The sequence below is a fragment of the Littorina saxatilis genome, linkage group LG9 (assembly GCF_037325665.1).
Source record: "Littorina saxatilis isolate snail1 linkage group LG9, US_GU_Lsax_2.0, whole genome shotgun sequence".
Classification (NCBI taxonomy): Eukaryota; Metazoa; Mollusca; class Gastropoda; order Littorinimorpha; family Littorinidae; genus Littorina; species Littorina saxatilis.
The window spans coordinates 2435771-2459279 of record NC_090253.1 but is presented as its reverse complement, the minus strand read 5'-3'; the positions used below and the strand labels follow the sequence as shown (position 1 = coordinate 2459279).

At 42.4% G+C, this 23509-nt stretch overlaps 2 protein-coding genes across 2 annotated transcripts in view; both read left to right on the top strand.

Annotated features, from left to right (window-relative positions):
• The window catches only part of LOC138975064 (uncharacterized), a 97366-nt gene that overhangs the window by 10959 nt on the left and 62898 nt on the right, over positions 1-23509 (top strand). The window lies entirely within an intron of this gene.
• Positions 593-23295, top strand: LOC138976636 (uncharacterized). The gene is made up of 4 exons (XM_070349507.1): positions 593-903; positions 11760-13078; positions 17739-17774; positions 23239-23295. The coding sequence occupies exons 2-4, from the start codon at positions 11972-11974 to the stop codon at positions 23293-23295; spliced, it is 1200 nt and encodes a 399-aa protein (XP_070205608.1). The 5' UTR covers positions 593-903; positions 11760-11971.

The following is a 23509-nucleotide window of genomic DNA, read 5'->3' as shown; positions in this document are numbered from 1 at the left end:
GTTGTTGTTGTTTTGGTCAGATTTAACCAGTATTATTCACATTGGATAGTGGTGTAACATACAGCGGAATTATTTTGATCTGTGATTTAAGTTGCGGCCCTATGCTCCACAGGGAGTCTACAGGAATAAGTCAAAGTAAGTCAAGTGATTTAAGTTCCTCAAGTTCATTCTCAGTTCAGGGGGCGTATTAACACTGAACGGTAAAACTAAACCACAGTTACTGTCTTGATTTAGCACAGAGGGAGGCATGATTTCAATTCACCGGCATTGTTTTGCCCCCAAGGTACTCCCGATAAATGATTCCGCTACTTTTACATTCGGATAGGAGTTGACTACGTAAGATTTGTTTCACACTTTCCAAATAACAGAATGCCTGATTGGTCTTTAGAACGAACCATGAAGCTACCGTACAAAATTGACAAGTCCAAATGAGTATTTACGATCAAATCATCCGTGACCATCGATACAAAATCAAACGGGTCGATCCGGTGGGAGTTTACCGGAGTAGCAGACGACAATTAGTGACGTCACCGAAACGTGCGCAAACGAAGAACACGCCCCTGACAAGTACGATAGTATTTTTCCGGTGTGGGTTTGTGTTCGATCGTCCGTGCGCTGAAAGGATTTTCTCCCTCAGTGTAAAGGGAACATATTTCAACGATCAGAAGTGAACAAGAAACGAACTCTTTCGGTCGGATTATTGTGAGAGTAGAGAGTGCACAAATGTGACCGATACTTGTGATTTTCTGTGAAGTGTGTCTGTGTGTGTACTTGATCGAGTTTCCAGCATTGCCGGTGCATGTGAATCGTGTCGTCTGCTACATTGCAGGATCTACAAGTAGCCTACAATAATACTCGAAGTTCTAAACGTTGGTCCAAGTTTTCTCATTGTGATTTCGCATGGTATGATTGTCCGGGAGCAGAAACTTATTCATTCATTCATTTATTGCTGCGGTTAAAATGCTGAATATAACCGGCTTCATAAACAATCTGGCAATCAGATTTGTATCCGTGAACATAGAATGTAGGCCTACAATGCCAATGTCTACAGTCATAACGGTCGTGACGTTATCAATATCATTCAGACTGTTTGGCTGGAAGTGAGTTATGTGGTCAGTGGCTTGCTCATATTGGGTCTCTAGAGAAGCCTCCCTGTCACAGGATTGTGTCAGTCACAATTTATAGTTTTTCGCAACTGTGGGGAATAGATTTTTGCCAAGATCACATAAGTTTGATATATGTGAGTGCAATGTTAGTCATACGATTTATTAGCTTTTTGTTGGAATATTCAAAGATTATAGACTCAAAGTTCAACAGTGACACATTATTTTCCCTTGACTACACCAAGAAACCTTGTTGGCATTCTACGAAACAAAACAAAACAAAACACTGACAGACACAGACACATAGAGACACATTGAAACACATAGAGATAGACAGACGGACTGACTGACATACAGACAGACAGACAGACAAGCAGATAGACAGACACAAAGAAAGAATGAAGACAGACAGAGAAAGAGACGGATAGACACACAGACAGAGAAAGAGACAGACAGATACACAGACATACACACATATATACGTAGACACGCACAGGTATACAGACAGACACACACACACACACACACACACACACACACAGACACAGACACACACACACACACACACACACACACACACACATACTTCCTCTACTAGCGCCAGTGCAGTTAGGGCACAGTGCTATTCGTTTCCGCCCTCTCACAGTTCCCTATGACAAAAATAACAATGTCTGGAGCTACAATTCCATTCCTCGGACCTTGACATTCACCCTACACAATTCAGGGAGCGCATTTCTGTCGATCCTATTGATTTATTTCCGTCGCTATGATTGATTCCCAACATTAATGCACACGCTAGAGATTGCGATGGAATTGGATTTTTTATGATGCAAAGTTAATGTTTCCTGAGTTAAGCGCCATTTGTGATTCTTGGCAGCTGCAAACCGGTTTCAGTTTGTGAAAACCAGGGCCAAAGCTTTCAAATTGATCCAATCTATTGCTCTCTGGACCATGAAGGTAACTCTTCCAGCAAAAAATCAAATTGTTATTCTGTCAGTAGCCGGCACTTAAAAGTCTTTGAAAAAACATTAGGAGCACTTTTCAAAGGAAGTAACAAACAAACCGGTTTTGGGTTCCGCTTTCCTGCCTTGACCCACCTTTAGACGGGTAATAGAGAACCACAGGCACCAAGATCACTTCGATCAAATATTTGTTTCTCTCTCTCGATCGTTTGTAATTTATCCCTGAGGTTTTGCAGTAACAGCACAACACGTCAAGTAAATTGATTGTCCTCAATACGAGCGTTGACTAGTCCTGTTTCTCTGTTAGTAGTTACATCTACTGGAGATGTTAAAAATTCCCGTTTTCACTTATGTCAAAACGAAAGTCTGCGATGTTTAGAATCAGGTATTGAATTTGGATATGTTTCCTCAATACGAGCTTTGACTGGTCCTGTTTCTCTGTTACAACTAGAGATGTAAAAAAATGTCAGTCTTCACTTGTGTCAAAACGGAAGTCTGCAATATTTAGAATCAGGTATCGTACAGTTCTATTTTGCCCGTGACCGCAGACCCAAACAATATCTGCACCAATAATGATTACTGACAACCGGAAATCTTAGAACCAATTTTGGCGCTTGTTTATTAGAGTTCAATACTGGTGTAACACAAACTTTTTACTCCACGAAAAATTTACTCCGGAGTAAAAATTTCGTACGAAATTCTTACTTCGAGTACACCTTTCGTACGAGAAAAGAACTCCCCAAGGCACGAAAAAATTACTCCCTACACGAAATTTTTTCTCCCCTTTTTTTATATTTAGTCAAGTTTTGACTAAATATTTTAACATCGAGGGGGAATCGAAACGAGGGTATGGTGTATGTGTGTCTGTCTGTCTGTCTGTGCGTGTGTGTGTGTGTGTGTGTGTAGAGCGATTCAGACTAAACTACTGGACCGATCTTTATGAAATTTGACATGAGAGTTCCTGGGTATGAAATCCCCGAACGTTTTTTTCATTTTTTTGATAAATGACTATGATGACGTCATATCTGGCTTTTCGTGAAAGTTGAGGCGGCACTGTCACGCCCTCATTTTTCAACCAAATTGGTTGAAATGTTGGTCAAGTAATCTTCGACGAAGCCCGGGGTTCGGTATTGCATTTCAGCTTGGTGGCTTAAAAATTAATTAATGACTTTGGTCATTAAAAATCTGAAAATTGTAAAAAAAAATAAAAATTTATAAAACGATCCAAATTTACGTTTATCTTATTCTCCATCATTTGCTGATTCCAAAAACATATAAATATGTTATATTCGGATTAAAAACAAGCTCTGAAAATTAAATATATAAAAATTATTATCAATTTTTTTTTTCGAAATCGTTTTAAAAACACTTTCATCTTATTCCTTGTCGGTTCCTCATTCCAAAAACATATAGATATGATATGTTTGGATTAAAAACACACTCAGAAAGTTAAAACGAAGAGAGGTACAGAAAAGCGTGCTATCCTTCTCAGCGCAACGAATATCCCGCTCTTCTTGTCAATTCCACGGGCACTGCCTTTGCCACGGGCGGTGGAGTGACGATGCTACGAGTATACGGTCTTGCTGCGTTGCGTTGCGTTCAGTTTCATTCTGTGAGTTCGACAGCTACTTGACTAAATATTGTATTTTCGCTTTACGCGACTTGTTTTCACTTCCAGTAAAAATATCGTAAAATGGGACGCAGGCAAAGGGATAGTGCCAATATGTGATCTCGCGCAAACGAATGTCGCGCTACCCTCCCTCCACCCCTCCTACCACCAAGACTAACAGGGGACAAGGGAGTGAAAGTTTCGTACACCTGGCAGTGGAAGTTAAATTGCTCGTGTTATGGTGGAGTAATTTATTCGTTATTTATTCGTCAGGGGAGTAACATTTTTATACGAAATCTTTACTCGGAACTCACCTGTTGTGGGGAGTAATTTTCTCATGTTATGGGGGAGTAATGTTTTTGTAAAGGGAGTAACATTTTTTGTACGAAATTTTTACTCCGGAGTAAAAATCTGGTGGGAGTAATTATCTCGTGTTACACCGGCGTGTATTTCAGGATAGTACAATGCAATTTCTGTTTTGGCGTGTATTTTTAGAAGACTACAATACCAATGATTTTCAGCGCCTGTGTTAGCAGAGTACAATGGGGGTTGAGTGATAACAGCTTGGGAGTTACGAGGTCTGAGCACCACAAGGTAATTGAACTATTGGGTATCGATTCCCGCTGTGCGTGCAAAAACCGTTATTCCTGTTGTACGTTTTCCGTGCACTGCAGGGTGCTAATTGTCACTTTGTGTCACGCACTGCAGGGTGATAATTGTCACTTTGTGTCACGCACTGCAGGGTGCTAATTGTCACTTTGTGTCACGCACTGCAGGGTGCTAATTGTCACATTGTGTCACGCACTGCAGGGTGCTAATTGTCACTTTGTGTCACGCACTTCAGGGTGCTAATTGTCACTTTGTGTCACGCACTGCAGGGTGCTAATTGTCACTTTGTGTCACGCACTGCAGGGTGCTAATTGTCACTTTGTGTCACGCACTGCAGGGTGCTAATTGTCACTTTGTGTCACGCACTGCAGGGTGCTAATTGTCACTTTGTGTCACGCACTGCAGGGTGCTAATTGTCACTTTGTGTCACGCACTTCAGGGTGCTAATTGTCACTTTGTGTCACGCACTGCAGGGTGCTAGTTGTCACTTTGTGTCACGCACCGCAGGGTGCTAATTGTCACTTTGTGTCACGCACCGCAGGGTGCTAATTGTCACTTTGTGTCACGCACCGCAGGGTGCTAATTGTCACTTTGTGTCACGCACCGCAGGGTGCTAGTTGTCACTTTGTGTCACGCACTGCAGGGTGCTAATTGTCACTTTGTGTCACGCACCGCAGGGTGCTAGTTGTCACTTTGTGTCACGCACTGCAGGGTGCTAATTGTCACTTTGTGTCACGCACTGCAGGGTGCTAATTGTCACTTTGTGTCACGCACTGCAGGGTGCTAATTGTCACTTTGTGTCACGCACTTCAGGGTGCTAATTGTCACTTTGTGTCACGCACTGCAGGGTGCTAATTGTCACTTTGTGTCACGCACTGCAGGGTGCTAATTGTCACTTTGTGTCACGCACTGCAGGGTGCTAATTGTCACTTTGTGTCACGCACTGCAGGGTGCTAATTGTCACTTTGTGTCACGCACTGCAGGGTGCTAATTGTCACTTTGTGTCACGCACTTCAGGGTGCTAATTGTCACTTTGTGTCACGCACTGCAGGGTGATAATTGTCACTTTGTGTCACGCACTGCAGGGTGCTAATTGTCACTTTGTGTCACGCACTGCAGGGTGCTAATTGTCACTTTGTGTCACGCACTGCAGGGTGATAATTGTCACTTTGTGTCACGCACTTCAAGTTTTGCACAGTGGAACCCAGCTTTTGAAATCTTTAAAACTCTGGGAAAATAATTTCTTTAAAAGAATTAGAAGGTCGTCCAAAAATGGAAGTGAATTTACCGAGGTTTTGGACAGAAATTCCGAGAAAATACTGAGTTCTTAAAAAGTCTGAAGTAGATGGGAATGGGGGTGGGGGTTGGGGTGGGGGAGGACTCTTGAAGGAGGGTACCACTGCATTGGTGTCGATTCCAGCAGTGTGTGCGTGCTAAAAACGTTATTCCTGCTGTACGTTTTGCGAACACTGCAGGGTGCTAATTGTCATATTGTGTCTGCCTTTCTCGCCCGTGGAATGAGCATTCAGTACGGTATCTTAAAGGCACAGCCCTTCCCGGGAAAGCCTCAGTGTTTTTGTCCAAGTTCTTTTTGGTGAATATAGGTCAGTGACAGTGCACGTGCCAAGGCTTTGATGGCTGATTGTTTGAACCTCATTGTTTTCTCTGCCTCTCAGTGGGAGGACGGGGATGTCCTGGCCCCCTCAAGGTTGGCACTTGTTACCAGTGAATGACTTTTCGGTACTGTGTCGACCTATTAAGGAGGCCCGCAGCCCTGAAAGTCCAACATATGGTGTTCTCGCCTTTGGCTTGTGATTCTGAAAATGTACTAGCCAGAGAGCAAACTCTACTAGCCAAACCAACAATTTGTTTCAGCAACTTTACTCGCATTTGGCGAATAAATGAAAATGTTCACTCGCCAGTTACATGTTTCTACTCGCCATGGCGAGTAAAATACTCGCCACTTTCAGGCCTGGTAGAGCTCTTTGTGTTTTTTTGCATTCGACACTGTAGGTACTGACTTGTGAAGAGTTCGTGGTTATGCATTAATTAAGATGTTTATATCACTCAGAATTCAGAGGATTGTGGTTTGAACTTTATAAAACAGGAATGACATTGAGATACGGAATAGGTCAGAGCGTAACATACGATTTGGATTTAACATGTTTGATTTTCCACATTCTGTGTGGGCTCTATGTTTAGATGTAGCAGTTTTTGTGTGTGTTTCAGTCTGAAGAATAATTTTACAATTCATGTATAATATCCGTGCTTTTCAAGAGTTTCGTTTTGATGCATTTTGCGTCTTCTGCATTTTTTACGATGAAGTGATATATAAATGTCTTTTTTTCTTCTTTAAACGTTGTAACCATTCCATCAATTCAATACAACCGGCGGCTGTTGATTTGTTAAATACCTTATCGGAGAAATGTTTGTGATGCTAGTGAAGAGATCGATTTTTTAAGAGCATCAAGTTGATTATAATTGTTTTTTTAAATTTGAAAAGCGGAAATTCCTTTCAAAATAATTGTTTAATATGCATCTGACGCAAGAGCGTCATAAACGCTAATACCGAAACAAATGCTCTTCTTTTGAAGCTTCAAGTACCCAACTACTCATTTAGGTCGATTTTCAGTTTTGATTTAATTTCATTTTTCAACATGGAAGATTGAACGCAAACTTGTAAACATAGACTATACCTGTGTTTTTTTCGTGGTACATGCAACACATTGAAAGATTTGCTTTGCATTGTACATGTAAAGGGGCGTGAGTTTGGTCTAAACAATCTGAGCATGAGGTCACTTCAATGAATGAACAGGAAATCAAACATGAAGCCGACCCCTATCACGACCGTGTTTTAATTCCCTGTACAAAGCCTTAAATCCTAAGTGCCTTGACTGTGTGGTATTGGATTTGCAGTGCGCAGTGATTAAAGGGATAACATCGAAAGGAAAACGCCCTCAGAACGTGTTGAAAGTTATGCGATGAGGTTGAGGTTTTGAAATAATGGTACCATGCACAAAGATTATTTTCACTCTGTAAAAACAACCTTCTTCAAAGAACATATTAAGTTGCAACATTCAATGGAAAGTGCACTCTTGTGTGAGAATTTGGTTATCTTCCCTTGACCACTCGACTCGATGTTGTCAGTTACCAGGGCTGCTGGGTCCGTGGTGGCGCAACTGACGTAAACCGATTCAGTACTATTTTTAGATTTCAGCGCAGGAGAAAAGCAGCACCTGGATGCTCATTCATTCACTTTGATTTAATTAACTAGCATACTTGTGCTGCTTTTTCGATCAAATCGTATCATGTGCGTCTAGATTAAAGGCTGCCTATTCGTAGCGTTCATTAATTCATTCATATTGTTTACATGTGCCAATAATCTTATAAAACTGTACGTATACCTAAGGGGATATAATAACGATTGGCTGTAGCTTTCGAACACAGAAAAAAATTATTTCAGTATTGCAAAGTGGTGTTGATAGTGTCGAATGTAAACAGAACAGTCTCAAACGCCATCTTTGGTTTACGAACCGTCACGAAGTGACGTCAACGGTCTAAAAATAGCCCAAGTCCTGGAGAACTGTTGCTAAGCAATGCAATAAAGAATTAATTATTTCTCGTAATTGGTAAGGACTTCAAACCTAAAACTTTGCAGGAAGCTTAATTTATACATCTCCGCAACGATGGGAAAAAGCCCTGGAAGTAACTAAACTAATTAAATAGGACTATGTCAGCCTTTAAGGTACAGTGAATTCTCCAGAGTCTTCCGATTCGAGAAATTCGCCGGAAACTTCCCCCAAAACGGTCAGATCAGCGGTATCCCTCTAAAGAGACCAGGGTTTCCATGACTTTTCCCCATTCACCACGAACAAAAGCGTTAACTCCCATGGACCTTTTATGCACTTGATTTGCACTGCTCTGTGCTTGAAGCGACATAGGTCCCCATCAAAAGTCTTTGCAATCACCAAAATGTTCAACTGGGATCAAACAATTATATCACCACAGTGAATGGAACTGTTGAATTTATTTCGACCTCTTTTGAAATTTATATAATTTTGTATTTAATTTTTCTGTTTCTGTTTCTGCTAAAGCAAAAGTAATGGGTATAGCCTTTCTAAATGGAGTTGTTCCTCCCACCTGAGAAGCACTGATCTTCAAATTTGATATCCACAACGACCGTTCTGAACCTGACTTAGAGAAAAAGTCACTCTAGGCTAGAAAATGACTATTTCTCTTTGGAAAAGAAACACCACTCTTCATTTCTTTAACCTCGAACCTGGTTTTAACATTGGGGATTACACTTGCAGCTAGCGTCATTTAAACCACTAAAACACTCATGCAACCGATACAACCCAACTCTTTCATGACTCTAAAGATAATTGCTGGGAGAAAGCCGCAATGCGTGTTTAGGCCGTACTCGTAACTACCTTGCTTCATAGACCAGCGAAAGGAAAACAACAAAAACGTTTTGTTGAGCGAACAGCAGACAGCTTGTAGCGGGTAACGGGAATTTCTGTTTGAAAGCAGACGACAAACAGGCTATCAAACGAATGTATACATAAGTTCTCTCACGTACGCGTTAAGAGTGAATCATTGTGAAGTTTGTGAGGAATTTGTGGATGATGAGATATTCGAATGTGTTCGCCGTTCGAAGTGGGTAGTGGTGAGGAAGTAATAGCACACCGCTATTAGTATTATAGACTAAGCTAGCTGAGTGGTTTTCCGTGGTTTGTTTAGGGCATATGTTTGTCTACTTTGTGTTCGTTCAATTCAAAGCACGATTGGATTTACTTACATCCCTACGTGATATACTGGGGTAAACATTCTTCTTCGTCTAAAATGTGTATTTTAATCCAGTCTGACTGCATCATGATTTTCTCGCCGGAGAAAACAAAAATGTTGGCATAGTTATATTAACATACTATGTCTGTAACCGACTTACGAATGTGTCAACTGTCGGTTCAGAACGAGTGCAGACTGAGGGGTGTGGGGAGTTGTCACCGTTGCGCAATGCTCCCCAACAGGCACTTGAATCAGTAAAATGGTTTAATATTTTAAAAGTTTTCAACTCTTGTCATCAATATTAAAATGTAAAGAACTAAGTGCGCACCGAAGTGCATACCAAGGTCTAAAAAGCAACTTGCGCCTATATTATATCTTTATTATGGTGCATGTGATTGACACGTTTCACCAGAAAGTTCCAAATCTTGAATGCATATTTGCTTAAAGGGACGTTTTCACTGCTCCTATTACTGCTGCGTCGCCAGAAATAACGGTCTACAGGGGGTGTGACGGAGAGAAGAACAAGACCGGATCGGATTGATATGTAAATTATGAGCAGTTCTTCAAAATCCACATAAAAAATGTGACACTACCTGCCTGTTTCTGCGTTTTGAGCTAGAATGTTTTGTTTTGGCATATCGACGTTGCAGTTCCGGAGCAAACGATCCAAACTTCTTCGCGAGTTTGTGTTCAAATGTGTTTTCCCCGTAATCTTCTTTTCTTTGTCTTCGTTCATGGGCTGAAACTCCCACGTTCACTCATGTTTTTACGTGTATGACCGTTTCTACCCCGCCATTCATACGCCGATTTTTGGGTAAGCATGCAGGGTCTTTTCGTGTTTCTATCCACGACTTGTAGTAGGGTTTAGGACTTAGCACATGGTAGCCGCCATTATGTTTCGTCTTTTCCATTTGTGGGGGGGAGGGGGGGGGGGGGACTCAAACTTCCGGTTAGAAAAAAAAACCGTGGGGAAAAACACTTTTTGACAAGAATTAAGAAAAGTGTCGTCACAGTCGCGTCAAATTTATCATTACAGCATGTTTTTAAACAAAGGGACGTAATCGCTTCTCATGTTTCCTCAAAGCTGAATGTGACTGGGAATCTGTCAGTTGCGGGGAAAATAATCGGAAAGGGAGAAACATGTTTCCAACGCGGTTAAGCATGTGCCGCGAATTATATGCGAGCACGTTTCACGGAGGAAATACCTTTGCAAGGTGAGTGGCTGCAGCTGGGTTAGGGTGTACAGGGGTTCTGTGTGCTGATCAATCTCAGTGTCAAAACAATCCAAGTTTCCACGTGTTTTTCCCCACGTGTTTGTAACCGGAAGTTCTGCCCCCCCCCCCCCCACCAAAAAACACCAAAAAAAAAACCACCACCGTATGGCCTTCAGCTTGCGTCTGTCAATTTTGCTGAGTCACGTGGTCATGCAAGTTGTGAATAACTGCATGTAGGCTATGTTGTTGTAAAGTTTCCACGTTTTTTTCCCACGTGTTTTCTAACCGGATGTTCTGGAAATTACACTGATAGGACGAAACGAACTGTGTATATTGTTTTACACTTTTACTGAGCCTGGGCCACCCAAAGACCCATTTTAACCATCTCATCTTAAAACTCCACTCGCTGAACTTAAAACGTCCAAAAGGATCCCGTTCGAAAAGACGAAGAAGAAGAAGAAAAGATCTGTGATGACGAAAGCTGAAATGACGTCATGTGGTCACACCTAGCTCAGCCTAGGCATGATAGCGTCGCACAGAACCAGCGCCCTTCCATTATAATTATGAAAACAAACCGAGAAACGCATAGAGGGGGTAAACAGAGAGACGTGGCCCCTTTTTTCTTTCGCTGGGTGAATCATGGTGGTGCCTGAATTGTGATGCCTGTGGTTATCGGTGCGAGGGATTTATTATCAGTGTAAACAAAAGCCCTTGGGACGAACTTTGTCTGATTGTGCGCTGAGTGTGACCTGTCGCCTTGTGCGAACTGAAGTATACTTCCGATAACCAAAAGAAAGATGATTGAGTTCTATGGTACTTGTTGTCACTGCTGGCTCTACAGATTTTGGTTGTTCTTGGTGAGGAGTTTACAGTGTTTGAGTCTTGAAGCTTTGAGTCTTGATTTGTGAGTCTTGATGTTTGAGTCTTGATTTTTGAGTCTTGATTTTTGAGTCTTGATTTTGAGTCTTGATTTTTGAGTCTTGATTTTTGAGTCTTGATTTCCACATCAGTTTGTGTAGAACTGTCGTAAAGGCAGTTCGCTTTGGGACAGATTTTGCCCGAGGAAACTTTGGTTTGGGATGCAACGTTGGAACAAAGATCGTAGAGGGAGAACCCGTAATCTACAGTCTCTGGTTATACGATCCGTCACATTGTTGCGATCTGAATTGTTTGATAATTGTTAGTCGATGCACCGACGTTAGTCAGTACATTCCTGATTTCCTCAACGACATGCAAAGATGAACGAATGTGTCTGTGCTTACGCGACGGAAACATACTGCCATTTAACTGTGCACATATCGTTCGCTTAATCATTTTGAATTTTGGCAGAAAACAGACTGGACGATCTTGACAACCATATTAGATCTCAAATTTCCCAAACTTCCAATGCAGTGAGCATGCTTGAAATCTATATGCACACAAAGTGTAGATTAATTTACTTGTGAAAAGTCATCAGGCAGGTCTGCTTTTAAAACAGGAAAAAAACATCCCGTCAAGAACCAGGATGCTGTGTATACAAGGTCAGGAAAGTTCACCCGAGAACGTATTTAAAGCGTGTGAACAATCGTGATTGAACAAAATAAACAACGAAGATGCCAGTGACATAGAGGTACATCGAACTTAACAGGACAGTTCATCTTTGTGTAGTTCTCCAAAAACGCTGACACGTGGAATCCAATCGACACCGCCATGCTTGAGACACACGTGCCGTGGCTGGCCGAAGGCTATCGCGTGAAGCTCCAGCAAGAGGAGAAGGACAAGCTGGACAGTGTCCGGCCAGACTTCAAGGACAGCTTCGTCCTTTGTCCAGAGGAGAGGTTCGAATCTTATGCGGGAATCAGACTCGTCAACACCGCGGCGCCTGATGCGGGTGTCCCACCGAGGCGAGTTCAGAGCGCTTGCTCTCGTGTTAGTTGGGGTGGTGATGTGAGCAACGACAATAAGAATAATTCCGGAGTAGGGGGAAAAGAGGTAGGATTCTACGGCCTGAACGGCGCAGGAGAGGAAGGGGAGACGGAAGAAGACAGACGGAAGAACAAAATGTTCCCGCGAGCCTCCAGCGCTGCAGGTCGTTACGTCACACCCAGACCCTCCTCCGCCTTCTTCCGTCCCAACTCCCCCTCCGCTCCTCCCCCTCCTCCCCCTCGTCCCAACTCCGACAGAAACCACCTCACGTCCAAGAACAGACCTTCCTCAGCTGTGGGCGTCAGCTGCGACTTCCTCAGCAAGATGGCGGAAAGAATAAGACCTTCCTCAGCTGTGGGCGTCAGCTGCGACTTCCTCAGCAAGATGGCGGAAAGAATAAGACCTTCCTCAGCTGTGGGCGTCAGCTGCGACTTCCTCAGCAAGATGGCGGAAAGAATAAGACCTTCTTCAGCCCACCAGTTGAGACCTCAATCCTCTGACGGCCGACCCCCTCCCGCCCCGACTCGCATGGACCCTTACACGGTCCGGGAACGGAGGATTCAGGCTCTGCATCAAGCGTGGAGCGAGGATCCGAGAAGCGGACTCCATATTGGCGGACCTCGTGATGGACCCGGTCCGTCGCCCCATATGATGGACCGCCACGTGCGTTGCATGGAGCAGCTGAGGCCTCAGTCCTCCTTCCGGGATCGTCACGCTTGGATGGAGATGCCTGAGAGGCCTCATAGCGCGACGAGGATGCTGTGTGGAGGGGACGAAGGAGGAGGATGGATGGAGGAGGAGTGGTGGAGGAGCTCGCCTGTGGAGCGTGACAACATGGGTCGCGTACAGCGCTACATTGACTGTCATCGCCCGTATAGTGCTCCTTCTATGGTGAGGGATGTGTGTGTGCTGTTGTGGTGTGTGTGTGTGTGTGCTGTTGTGGTGTGTGTGTGTGTGTGTGTGTGTGTGTGTGTGTGAGTGTGTATGTGTGTGTGTGTGCGTGTGTGTGTGTGTCGTGCATGTGTGTGTGTGTCGTGCATGTGTGTGTGTGTATACATGTGTGTATGTGTGTGTGTATGTGGTGTTTGTTTGTGCGTGTGTGTCTGTGCGCACGCGTAAGTGATCGTGTCTGTTGTGCATGTGTACGCGCGCGCGCGCGCGTGTGTTTGTGTGTGTGTGTGTGTGTGTCTGTGTGTGTGTGCCCGCGCTTTCTGTGCGCGTACGTGCGTGTGTGTGTGCGCATGTGAATTTCAAGATTTTAAGAGTGCGAACTTACTGTTACGTCAATCAGAAAGTCGAGATTCTGCACACCGTAAAAAATATCATTTTCTATGCTCAAATAGCGCGTTGTTGTATCATGTTTACCTAGCTGCGACTAACTCGCGTGAGCAACATCGTCATTCTTGTTTTTCGCGGTCGCTGTTCTTCGAAAATCCATCGCCAGCATTTAGATCTTTCTTGCCACTTAAGCCACCACCTTCTACATCAATATGTGATTATTATCAACCCCCCGCGGGTTAGGGGGAGTCCCATATTGGTTGGGACGAGAAAGAATTTACCCGATGCTCCCTGGGCAGCATGTCGTAAGAGGCGACTAACGGATTCTGTTTCTCCTTTTACCCTTGTTTCTTGTATAGAATATAGTCGATTTTTGTAAAGATTTTAGTCAAGCAGTATGTGAGAAGTGTTAAGTCCTTTGTACTGGAAACTTGCATTCTCCCAGTAAGGTAATATATTCTACTACGTTGCAAGCCCCTGGGGCAAATTTTTGATTAGTGCTTTTGTGAACAAGAAACAATTGACAAGTGGCTCTATCCCATCTCCCCCCTTTCCCCGTCGCGATATAACCTTCGTGGTTGAAAACGACGTTAAACACCAAATAAAGAAAGAAAGAAAGATTATTATCATTGTCGTGATATCATCATGATCTACTATTGTTATTTTCATCGCTTTGTCACGTGCATTATCGTCGCCCTCGTGGTCGTCGTCTTTATCATCATCATCATCGTTATCGACATCGTCGTCGTCATCATCATCATCATCATCGTCATCGTCATCATCGTCGTCGTCGTCATCTTCATCATCATCATCGTCATCGTCGTCGTCATCGTCATCGTCATCATCATCATCACCACCATCATCATCATCATCATCATCATCTTCATCATCATCTTCATCATCATCATCATCATCATCAGCCTGTTCAATATAAAATGAATGTTTGTCAGGTTTGCTTTTATTTGAATGTTGTTGTTTTTCCCCCACCTGGTAATGTACTTGTTATGTCCTCTTTAAAGGTGGTCGTCTACATTTTTGCTTTTTTTCAATAATCTTATTGTTAGATTTTGCTAAAAAGTTATGTCAGATGATGAATGAACCATGGGGGAAAAAGTTATAGAAAAAAAATATATGTAAACAAAGATTTTATTTTTGGGTAGCGTGACTCACGCTTCCAATATTTTGTTTTCTGTTTGCTGAGAACATGTGCTTTGCCTAGAAATACTGACCAATCAAATTCATGTCACTATGCTTATAGCCACGCCCAAACAAGTGCAGCAACAGTTTGACACTGGAGCGCTGTCCACGCTTTTTTTTTAAACGCACAAAATGCACGGGATTTGAGGGGAGTTTAGCGCTTGGCATTTTCCAAATAAGGATATCCTACTATGAGTACTACGCTGGAATACTACAATGAATGTTCAAACGGCTACACTGGCTTCGTCTTTCCTGATCGAAAGGGGGTGTATTGTTGATATTTGTAGATAATAGACTCTGCATTTTAATGGTCAAATGGCGATTTCGGTATAAAAATGTAGACAAGGACCTTTAAAACCAAGTGTCCGACCTGTATCTATGTCGTTACAATATATATAGTGATTATTACAGTATTTGTCAATCTCTCTCCAAGAAACGTATGCCAAAAGCTGAACGACACAAGAAATGTAAAGCGACTGGACCTGTCGATCAACCAAAAGTATCAGCCATTTCTATTAAGATACAAGGCACTAAAGTAGATTTCCCTTCAAATCAAACATATCACCCTGCTTAATTTTAAGGACTCTGGTAAGGTGTGAATGTACCAGTAACTTGCAATTACAGGCTAAAGCCAGGACAAGCTCTGCCTTTGTTTATTCTGCTGACTTGGTGTGCTGCCAGTACTCCGCGAAAAGAACAAATTGATTTATGCTATACTAGCGAACAAAAACCATCAGCAAAACTTCAAACGGTGATAAATAAACAACGACGTATTTCGTAAATCAATATCTCTTCGTCAGTCTGATAAAAGTTTAAACATTTTTCATCTCTATGGATGAAATCAAGAGTATTTGACTTTGGAAACATATTTGTGAAAAATATGAAACGTTTTATGAAAATAGTGCTTGGCTGTTTCTGAATGTTAATTCTTTCAGCAAAAAAAAATAATGACGACGAGGTATTCATAAAAATGTTTATGCAGGGCTGCCAACAGACGCTCTACTAAAAGGGTCCAAAGACCCCATCTTATAATTTGTATGCTGCCAACAGACGCTCTACTAAAAGGGTCCCAAGACCCCATCTTATAATTTGTATGCTGCCAACAGACGCTCTACTAAAAGGGTCCCAAGACCCCATCTTATAATTTGTATGCTGCCAACAGACGCTCTACTAAAAGGGTCCCAAGACCCCATCTTATAATTTATATGCTGCCAACAGACGCTCTACTAAAAGGGTCCCAAGACCCCATCTTATAATTTGTATGCTGCCAACAGACGCTCTACTAAAAGGGTCCCAAGACCCCATCTTATAATTTGTATGCTGCCAACAGACGCTCTACTAAAAGGGTCCAAAGACCCCATCTTATAATTTGTATGCTGCCAACAGACGCTCTACTAAAAGGGTCCAAAGACCCCATCTTATAATTTGTATGCTGCCAACAGACGCTCTACTAAAAGGATCCAAAGACCCCATCTTATAATTTGTATGCTGCCAACAGACGCTCTACTAAAAGGGTCCAAAGACCCCATCTTATAATTTGTATGCTGCCAACAGACGCTCTACTAAAAGGGTCCAAAGACCCCATCTTATAATTTGTATGCTGCCAACAGACGCTCTACTAAAAGGGTCCAAAGACCCCATCTTATAATTTGTATGCTGTCAAAGGACCTCCGCAGCGGAATTTTAGACAATCACAAAACCAGGAGGACTTTTGGACGTTCTGCACGACCTTGAGAAAAGCGTTATGAACCCACATTAAAGCTCTGCTATGGATATTAGTTGTGTATTCTGTCAACTTTGTGTATTGCCGATAATCCACTAAAAGGAATACAAATCGATTCATCAAAAACGCGAAATCTATAGCCATCAGCGAAAGTTTCAAAGTTGTCATGAATAAACAACGAAGCATTATGTAAATCAATATTTTTCTGTCAAACTGAAACAATGCAAACATTTCACAAATTTTGTAAAAATAAAAAAAAAGCAACGATTGATTAAAATTTAATATACTTCGCCGTTACTCATTTACCAACAACAATTATGATTATGATGAAGCATACTTTCTGGTCATGCCTTCAAAGATTATAGACATACACTGTACTTCTTGTTGGAACCATCTCATCAGTGACCACATAATTATCTCTCCAGGCTTTTAGATGAAAAAAGAGCTCTTTGGTTTAAACAGTGTTTATTCAACACTTTATGAATAAAGCATAATAATACATGTTAAGGATCAACAACAAGCTTAAGCTTATGGTGGCTCTTTCCCATTTAGAAAGATACCAAAACTCAACAGCCTTGCTGCTTCGTGTGCAGGGGGTTGAGGGTGTGTTAATGCTCAATTCATTTCGCAGATCTGCCATCGAAAAAAACACAAAAAACTAAATGTTTTTTTTTACTCTGCGCAGAAACTAGCCAGAATGTTGGTTTTTGGTAACTGTCTCAGTGGGCAAATGATCTCACCACATCAGAATATGGACAGATCTGTGTTGACTGATGTGATGATATTAACGAGAAGTAAAGTGTCTTTGATAAAACACACACACATAAACATAAACACACACACATACACACACACACACACACATACACACACACACACACACACACACACAGCGACACACACACACACACACACACACACACACACACACACACACACACACACACACACACACACACAGGACAAATCTGTAGTGGTGTAAACGGCCATGTACACAAGAAGGCATGCTTCCTTTAAAAACAGCTTAAGAAAAGATTAGATATTGATTAAATATCGCCTGTTCAAGACCTCTCATATTTCTTCAGGAGCTCGAAAGTGCTAAGCACTTTATTCAAAACCTGCAGGGCAAAAATGGATAGCAAGGTTCATTCAGTTTTGAAACAGTTGTATTGATTGCTGGTTATCATTTTAAACGCCTGAGCGAACGAAACTGAAAACATTTCAGAGAGTACTTTGGAAGTGAATGTGTAGAGACTGAGCTCGCCTCACAGCTTTTTGTCGTGTTCCTATTCATTGGATTGTTTGTTAATATCCGGAAACATGATTCCAAATTTTGGACAATGTCGTTTGCAGAGAAAGGAGCTGGAAGGTGTTTATCGTCGGAGTAATGTGAGTAGATTATTTTGTGTGTGTGTGTGTGTGTGTGTGTGTGTGTGTGTGTGTGTGTGTGTGTGTGTGTATGCGTGCGTGCGTGCATGCGTGTGTGTGTTAAATAAGCTACTCGAATTTCCAGTTACAATAGAATCTCCAAACGCACACTTGAGAAAAGTCAGAAATTCTCCTGTAAAGGTTCATGAAGATCGGCCCAGTAGTTTCCTCTGAATCGCTCTACACAGACACACAGACACACACACATACACCACCACCCTCGTCTCCATTCCCCGTGTATGTGAAAACATTTAGTCAAAACTTAACTAAATGTAAAAAAGACAACAAAAAAACCAACAGCCAGTAACACGTATACCCATAGAACAGTGCCAACAACCAGTAACACGTATACCCATAGAACAGTGCCAACAGCCAGTAACACGTATACCCATAGAACAGTGCCAACAACCAGTAACACGTATACCCATAGAACAGTGCCAACAACCAGTAACACGTATACCCATAGAACAGTGCCAACAGCCAGTAACACGTATACCCATAGAACAATGCCAACAAAATCCACCAAACACGCAAAACAAGGAAAAGGCACCAGAAGAGAAGAACGATGGACACAATTACTCATCAACACAAGCAGAGAGCAGATCGTTCGTGATGAAATGGCCATCGGATCATACCAGCAGCCTTACTTCCGTCTAGTCCTTTCCAAGTTTAGATCGATCCTTCCAGAGATACTGTAGCAAAATCTCTGATCCTTCCAAAGCTTTGTAAAAATATTCAAAGTGTAGTCATACGATTTATTAGCTTTTTGTTGGAATATTCAAAGATTATAGACTCAAAGTTCAACAGTGACACATTATTTTCCCTTGACTACACCAAGAAACCTTGTTGGCATTCAACGAAACAAAACAAAACACTGACAGACACAGACACATAGAGACACATTGAAACACATAGAGATAGACGGACGGACTGACTGACATACAGACAGACAGACAGACAGATAGACAGACACAAAGAAAGAATTAAGACAGAGACAGAGAAAGAGACGGATAGACACACAAACAGACTGACAGAGAATGAGACAGACAGATAGGCCTACACAGACATACACACATATACGTAGACACGCACAGGTATACAGACAGACACACAGACAGACACACAGACAGACACACACACACACACAGACACACAGACACACACACACACACATACTTCCTCTACTAGCGCCAGTGCAGTTAGGGCACAGTGCTATTCGTTTCCGCCCTCTCACAGTTCCCTATGGCTAAAATAACAATGTCTGGAGCTACAATTCCATTCCTCGGACCTTGACATTCACCCTACACAATTCAGGGAGCGCATTTCTGTCGATCCTATCGATTTATTTCCGTCGCTATGATTGTTTCCCAACATTATTGCACACGCTAGAGATTGCGATGGAATTGGATTTTTTATGATGCAAAGTTAATGTTTCCTGAGTTAAGCGCCATTTGTGATTCTTGGCAGCTGCAAACCGGTTTCAGTTTGCGAAAACCAGGGCCAAAGCTTTCAAATTGATCCAATCTATTGCTCTCTGGACCATGAAGGTAACTCTTCCAGCAAAAAATCAAATTGTTATTCTGTCAGTAGCCGGCACTTAAAAGTCTTTGAAAAAACATTAGGAGCACTTTTCAAAGGAAGTAACAAACAAACCGGTTTTGGGTTCCGCTTTCCTGCCTTGACCCACCTTTAGACGGGTAATAGAGAACCACAGGCACCAAGATCACTTCGATCAAATATTTGTTTCTCTCTCTCGATCGTTTGTAATTTATCCCTGAGGTTTTGCAGTAACAGCACAACACGTCAAGTAAATTGATTGTCCTCAATACGAGCGTTGACTAGTCCTGTTTCTCTGTTAGTTACATCTACTGGAGATGTTAAAAATTCCCGTTTTCACTTATGTCAAAACGAAAGTCTGCGATGTTTAGAATCAGGTATTGAATTTGGATATGTTTCCTCAATACGAGCTTTGACTGGTCCTGTTTCTCTGTTACAACTAGAGATGTAAAAAAATGTCAGTCTTCACTTGTGTCAAAACGGAAGTCTGCAATATTTAGAATCAGGTATCGTACAGTTCTATTTTGCCCGTGACCGCAGACCCAAACAATATCTGCACCAATAATGATTACTGACAACCGGAAATCTTAGAACCAATTTTGGCGCTTGTTTATTAGAGTTCAATACTGGTGTAACACAAACTTTTTACTCCACGAAAAATTTACTCCGGAGTAAAAATTTCGTACGAAATTCTTACTTCGAGTACACCTTTCGTACGAGAAAAGAACTCCCCAAGGCACGAAAAAATTACTCCCTACACGAAATTTTTTCTCCCCTTTTTTTATATTTAGTCAAGTTTTGACTAAATATTTTAACATCGAGGGGGAATCGAAACGAGGGTATGGTGTATGTGTGTCTGTCTGTCTGTCTGTGCGTGTGTGTGTGTGTGTGTGTAGAGCGATTCAGACTAAACTACTGGACCGATCTTTATGAAATTTGACATGAGAGTTCCTGGGTATGAAATCCCCGAACGTTTTTTTCATTTTTTTGATAAATGACTATGATGACGTCATATCTGGCTTTTCGTGAAAGTTGAGGCGGCACTGTCACGCCCTCATTTTTCAACCAAATTGGTTGAAATGTTGGTCAAGTAATCTTCGACGAAGCCCGGGGTTCGGTATTGCATTTCAGCTTGGTGGCTTAAAAATTAATTAATGACTTTGGTCATTAAAAATCTGAAAATTGTAAAAAAAAATAAAAATTTATAAAACGATCCAAATTTACGTTTATCTTATTCTCCATCATTTGCTGATTCCAAAAACATATAAATATGTTATATTCGGATTAAAAACAAGCTCTGAAAATTAAATATATAAAAATTATTATCAATTTTTTTTTTCGAAATCGTTTTAAAAACACTTTCATCTTATTCCTTGTCGGTTCCTCATTCCAAAAACATATAGATATGATATGTTTGGATTAAAAACACACTCAGAAAGTTAAAACGAAGAGAGGTACAGAAAAGCGTGCTATCCTTCTCAGCGCAACGAATATCCCGCTCTTCTTGTCAATTCCACGGGCACTGCCTTTGCCACGGGCGGTGGAGTGACGATGCTACGAGTATACGGTCTTGCTGCGTTGCGTTGCGTTCAGTTTCATTCTGTGAGTTCGACAGCTACTTGACTAAATATTGTATTTTCGCTTTACGCGACTTGTTTTCACTTCCAGTAAAAATATCGTAAAATGGGACGCAGGCAAAGGGATAGTGCTAATATGTGATCTCGCGCAAACGAATGTCGCGCTACCCTCCCTCCACCCCTCCTACCACCAAGACTAACAGGGGACAAGGGAGTGAAAGTTTCGTACACCTGGCAGTGGAAGTTAAATTGCTCGTGTTATGGTGGAGTAATTTATTCGTTATTTATTCGTCAGGGGAGTAACATTTTTATACGAAATCTTTACTCGGAACTCACCTGTTGTGGGGAGTAATTTTCTCGTGTTATGGGGGAGTAATGTTTTCGTAAAGGGAGTAACATTTTTTGTACGAAATTTTTACTCCGGAGTAAAAATCTGGTGGGAGTAATTATCTCGTGTTACACCGGCGTGTATTTCAGGATAGTACAATGCAATTTCTGTTTTGGCGTGTATTTTTAGAAGACTACAATACCAATGATTTTCAGCGCCTGTGTTAGCAGAGTACAATGGGGGTTGAGTGATAACAGCTTGGGAGTTACGAGGTCTGAGCACCACAAGGTAATTGAACTATTGGGTATCGATTCCCGCTGTGCGTGCAAAAACCGTTATTCCTGTTGTACGTTTTCCGTGCACTGCAGGGTGCTAATTGTCACTTTGTGTCACGCACTGCAGGGTGCTAATTGTCACTTTGTGTCACGCACTGCAGGGTGCTAATTGTCACTTTGTGTCACGCACTGCAGGGTGCTAGTTGTCACTTTGTGTCACGCACTGCAGGGTGCTAATTGTCACTTTGTGTCACGCACTTCAGGGTGCTAATTGTCACTTTGTGTCACGCACTGCAGGGTGCTAATTGTCACTTTGTGTCACGCACTGCAGGGTGCTAATTGTCACTTTGTGTCACGCACTGCAGGGTGCTAATTGTCACTTTGTGTCACGCACTGCAGGGTGCTAATTGTCACTTTGTGTCACGCACTGCAGGGTGCTAATTGTCACTTTGTGTCACGCACTGCAGGGTGCTAATTGTCACTTTGTGTCACGCACTGCAGGGTGCTAGTTGTCACTTTGTGTCACGCACCGCAGGGTGCTAATTGTCACTTTGTGTCACGCACCGCAGGGTGCTAATTGTCACTTTGTGTCACGCACCGCAGGGTGCTAATTGTCACTTTGTGTCACGCACCGCAGGGTGCTAGTTGTCACTTTGTGTCACGCACTGCAGGGTGCTAATTGTCACTTTGTGTCACGCACCGCAGGGTGCTAGTTGTCACTTTGTGTCACGCACTGCAGGGTGCTAATTGTCACTTTGTGTCACGCACTGCAGGGTGCTAATTGTCACTTTGTGTCACGCACTGCAGGGTGCTAATTGTCACTTTGTGTCACGCACTTCAGGGTGCTAATTGTCACTTTGTGTCACGCACTGCAGGGTGCTAATTGTCACTTTGTGTCACGCACTGCAGGGTGCTAATTGTCACTTTGTGTCACGCACTGCAGGGTGCTAATTGTCACTTTGTGTCACGCACTGCAGGGTGCTAATTGTCACTTTGTGTCACGCACTGCAGGGTGCTAATTGTCACTTTGTGTCACGCACTTCAGGGTGCTAATTGTCACTTTGTGTCACGCACTGCAGGGTGCTAATTGTCACTTTGTGTCACGCACTGCAGGGTGCTAATTGTCACTTTGTGTCACGCACTGCAGGGTGCTAATTGTCACTTTGTGTCACGCACTGCAGGGTGCTAGTTGTCACTTTGTGTCACGCACTTCAAGTTTTGCACAGTGGAACCCAGCTTTACAAATCTGGGAAAATAAGTTCTTTAAAAGAAGGTCGTCCAAAAATGGAAGTGAATTTACCAAGGTTTTGGACAGAAATTGCGAGAAAATACTGAGTTCTTAAAAAGTCTGAAGTAGATGGGAATGGGGGTGGGGGTTGGGGTGGGGGAGGACTCTTGAAGGAGGGTACCACTGCATTGGTGTCGATTCCAGCAGTGTGTGCGTGCTAAAAATGTTATTCCTGCTGTACGTTTTGCGAACATTGCAGGGTGCTAATTGTCATATTGTGTCTGCCTTTCTCGCCCGTGGAATGAGCATTCAGTACGGTATCTTAAAGGCACAGCCCTTCCCGGGAAAACCTCAGTGTTTTTGTCCAAGTTCTTTTTGGTGAATATAGGTCAGTGACAGTGCATGTGCCAAGGGTTTGATGGCTGATTGTTTGAACCTCATTTTTTTCTCTGCCTCTCAGTGGGAGGACGGGGATGTCCTGGCCCCCTCAAGGTTGGCACTTGTTACCAGTGAATGACTTTTCGGTACTGTGTCGACCTATTAAGGAGGCCCGCAGCCCTGAAAGTCCAACAATGGTGTTCTCGCCTTTGGCTTGTGATTCTGAAAATGTACTAGCCAGAGAGCAAACTCTACTAGCCAAACCAACAATTTGTTTCAGCAACTTTACTCGCATTTGGCGAATAAATGAAAATGTTCACTCGCCAGTTACATGTTTCTACTCGCCATGGCGA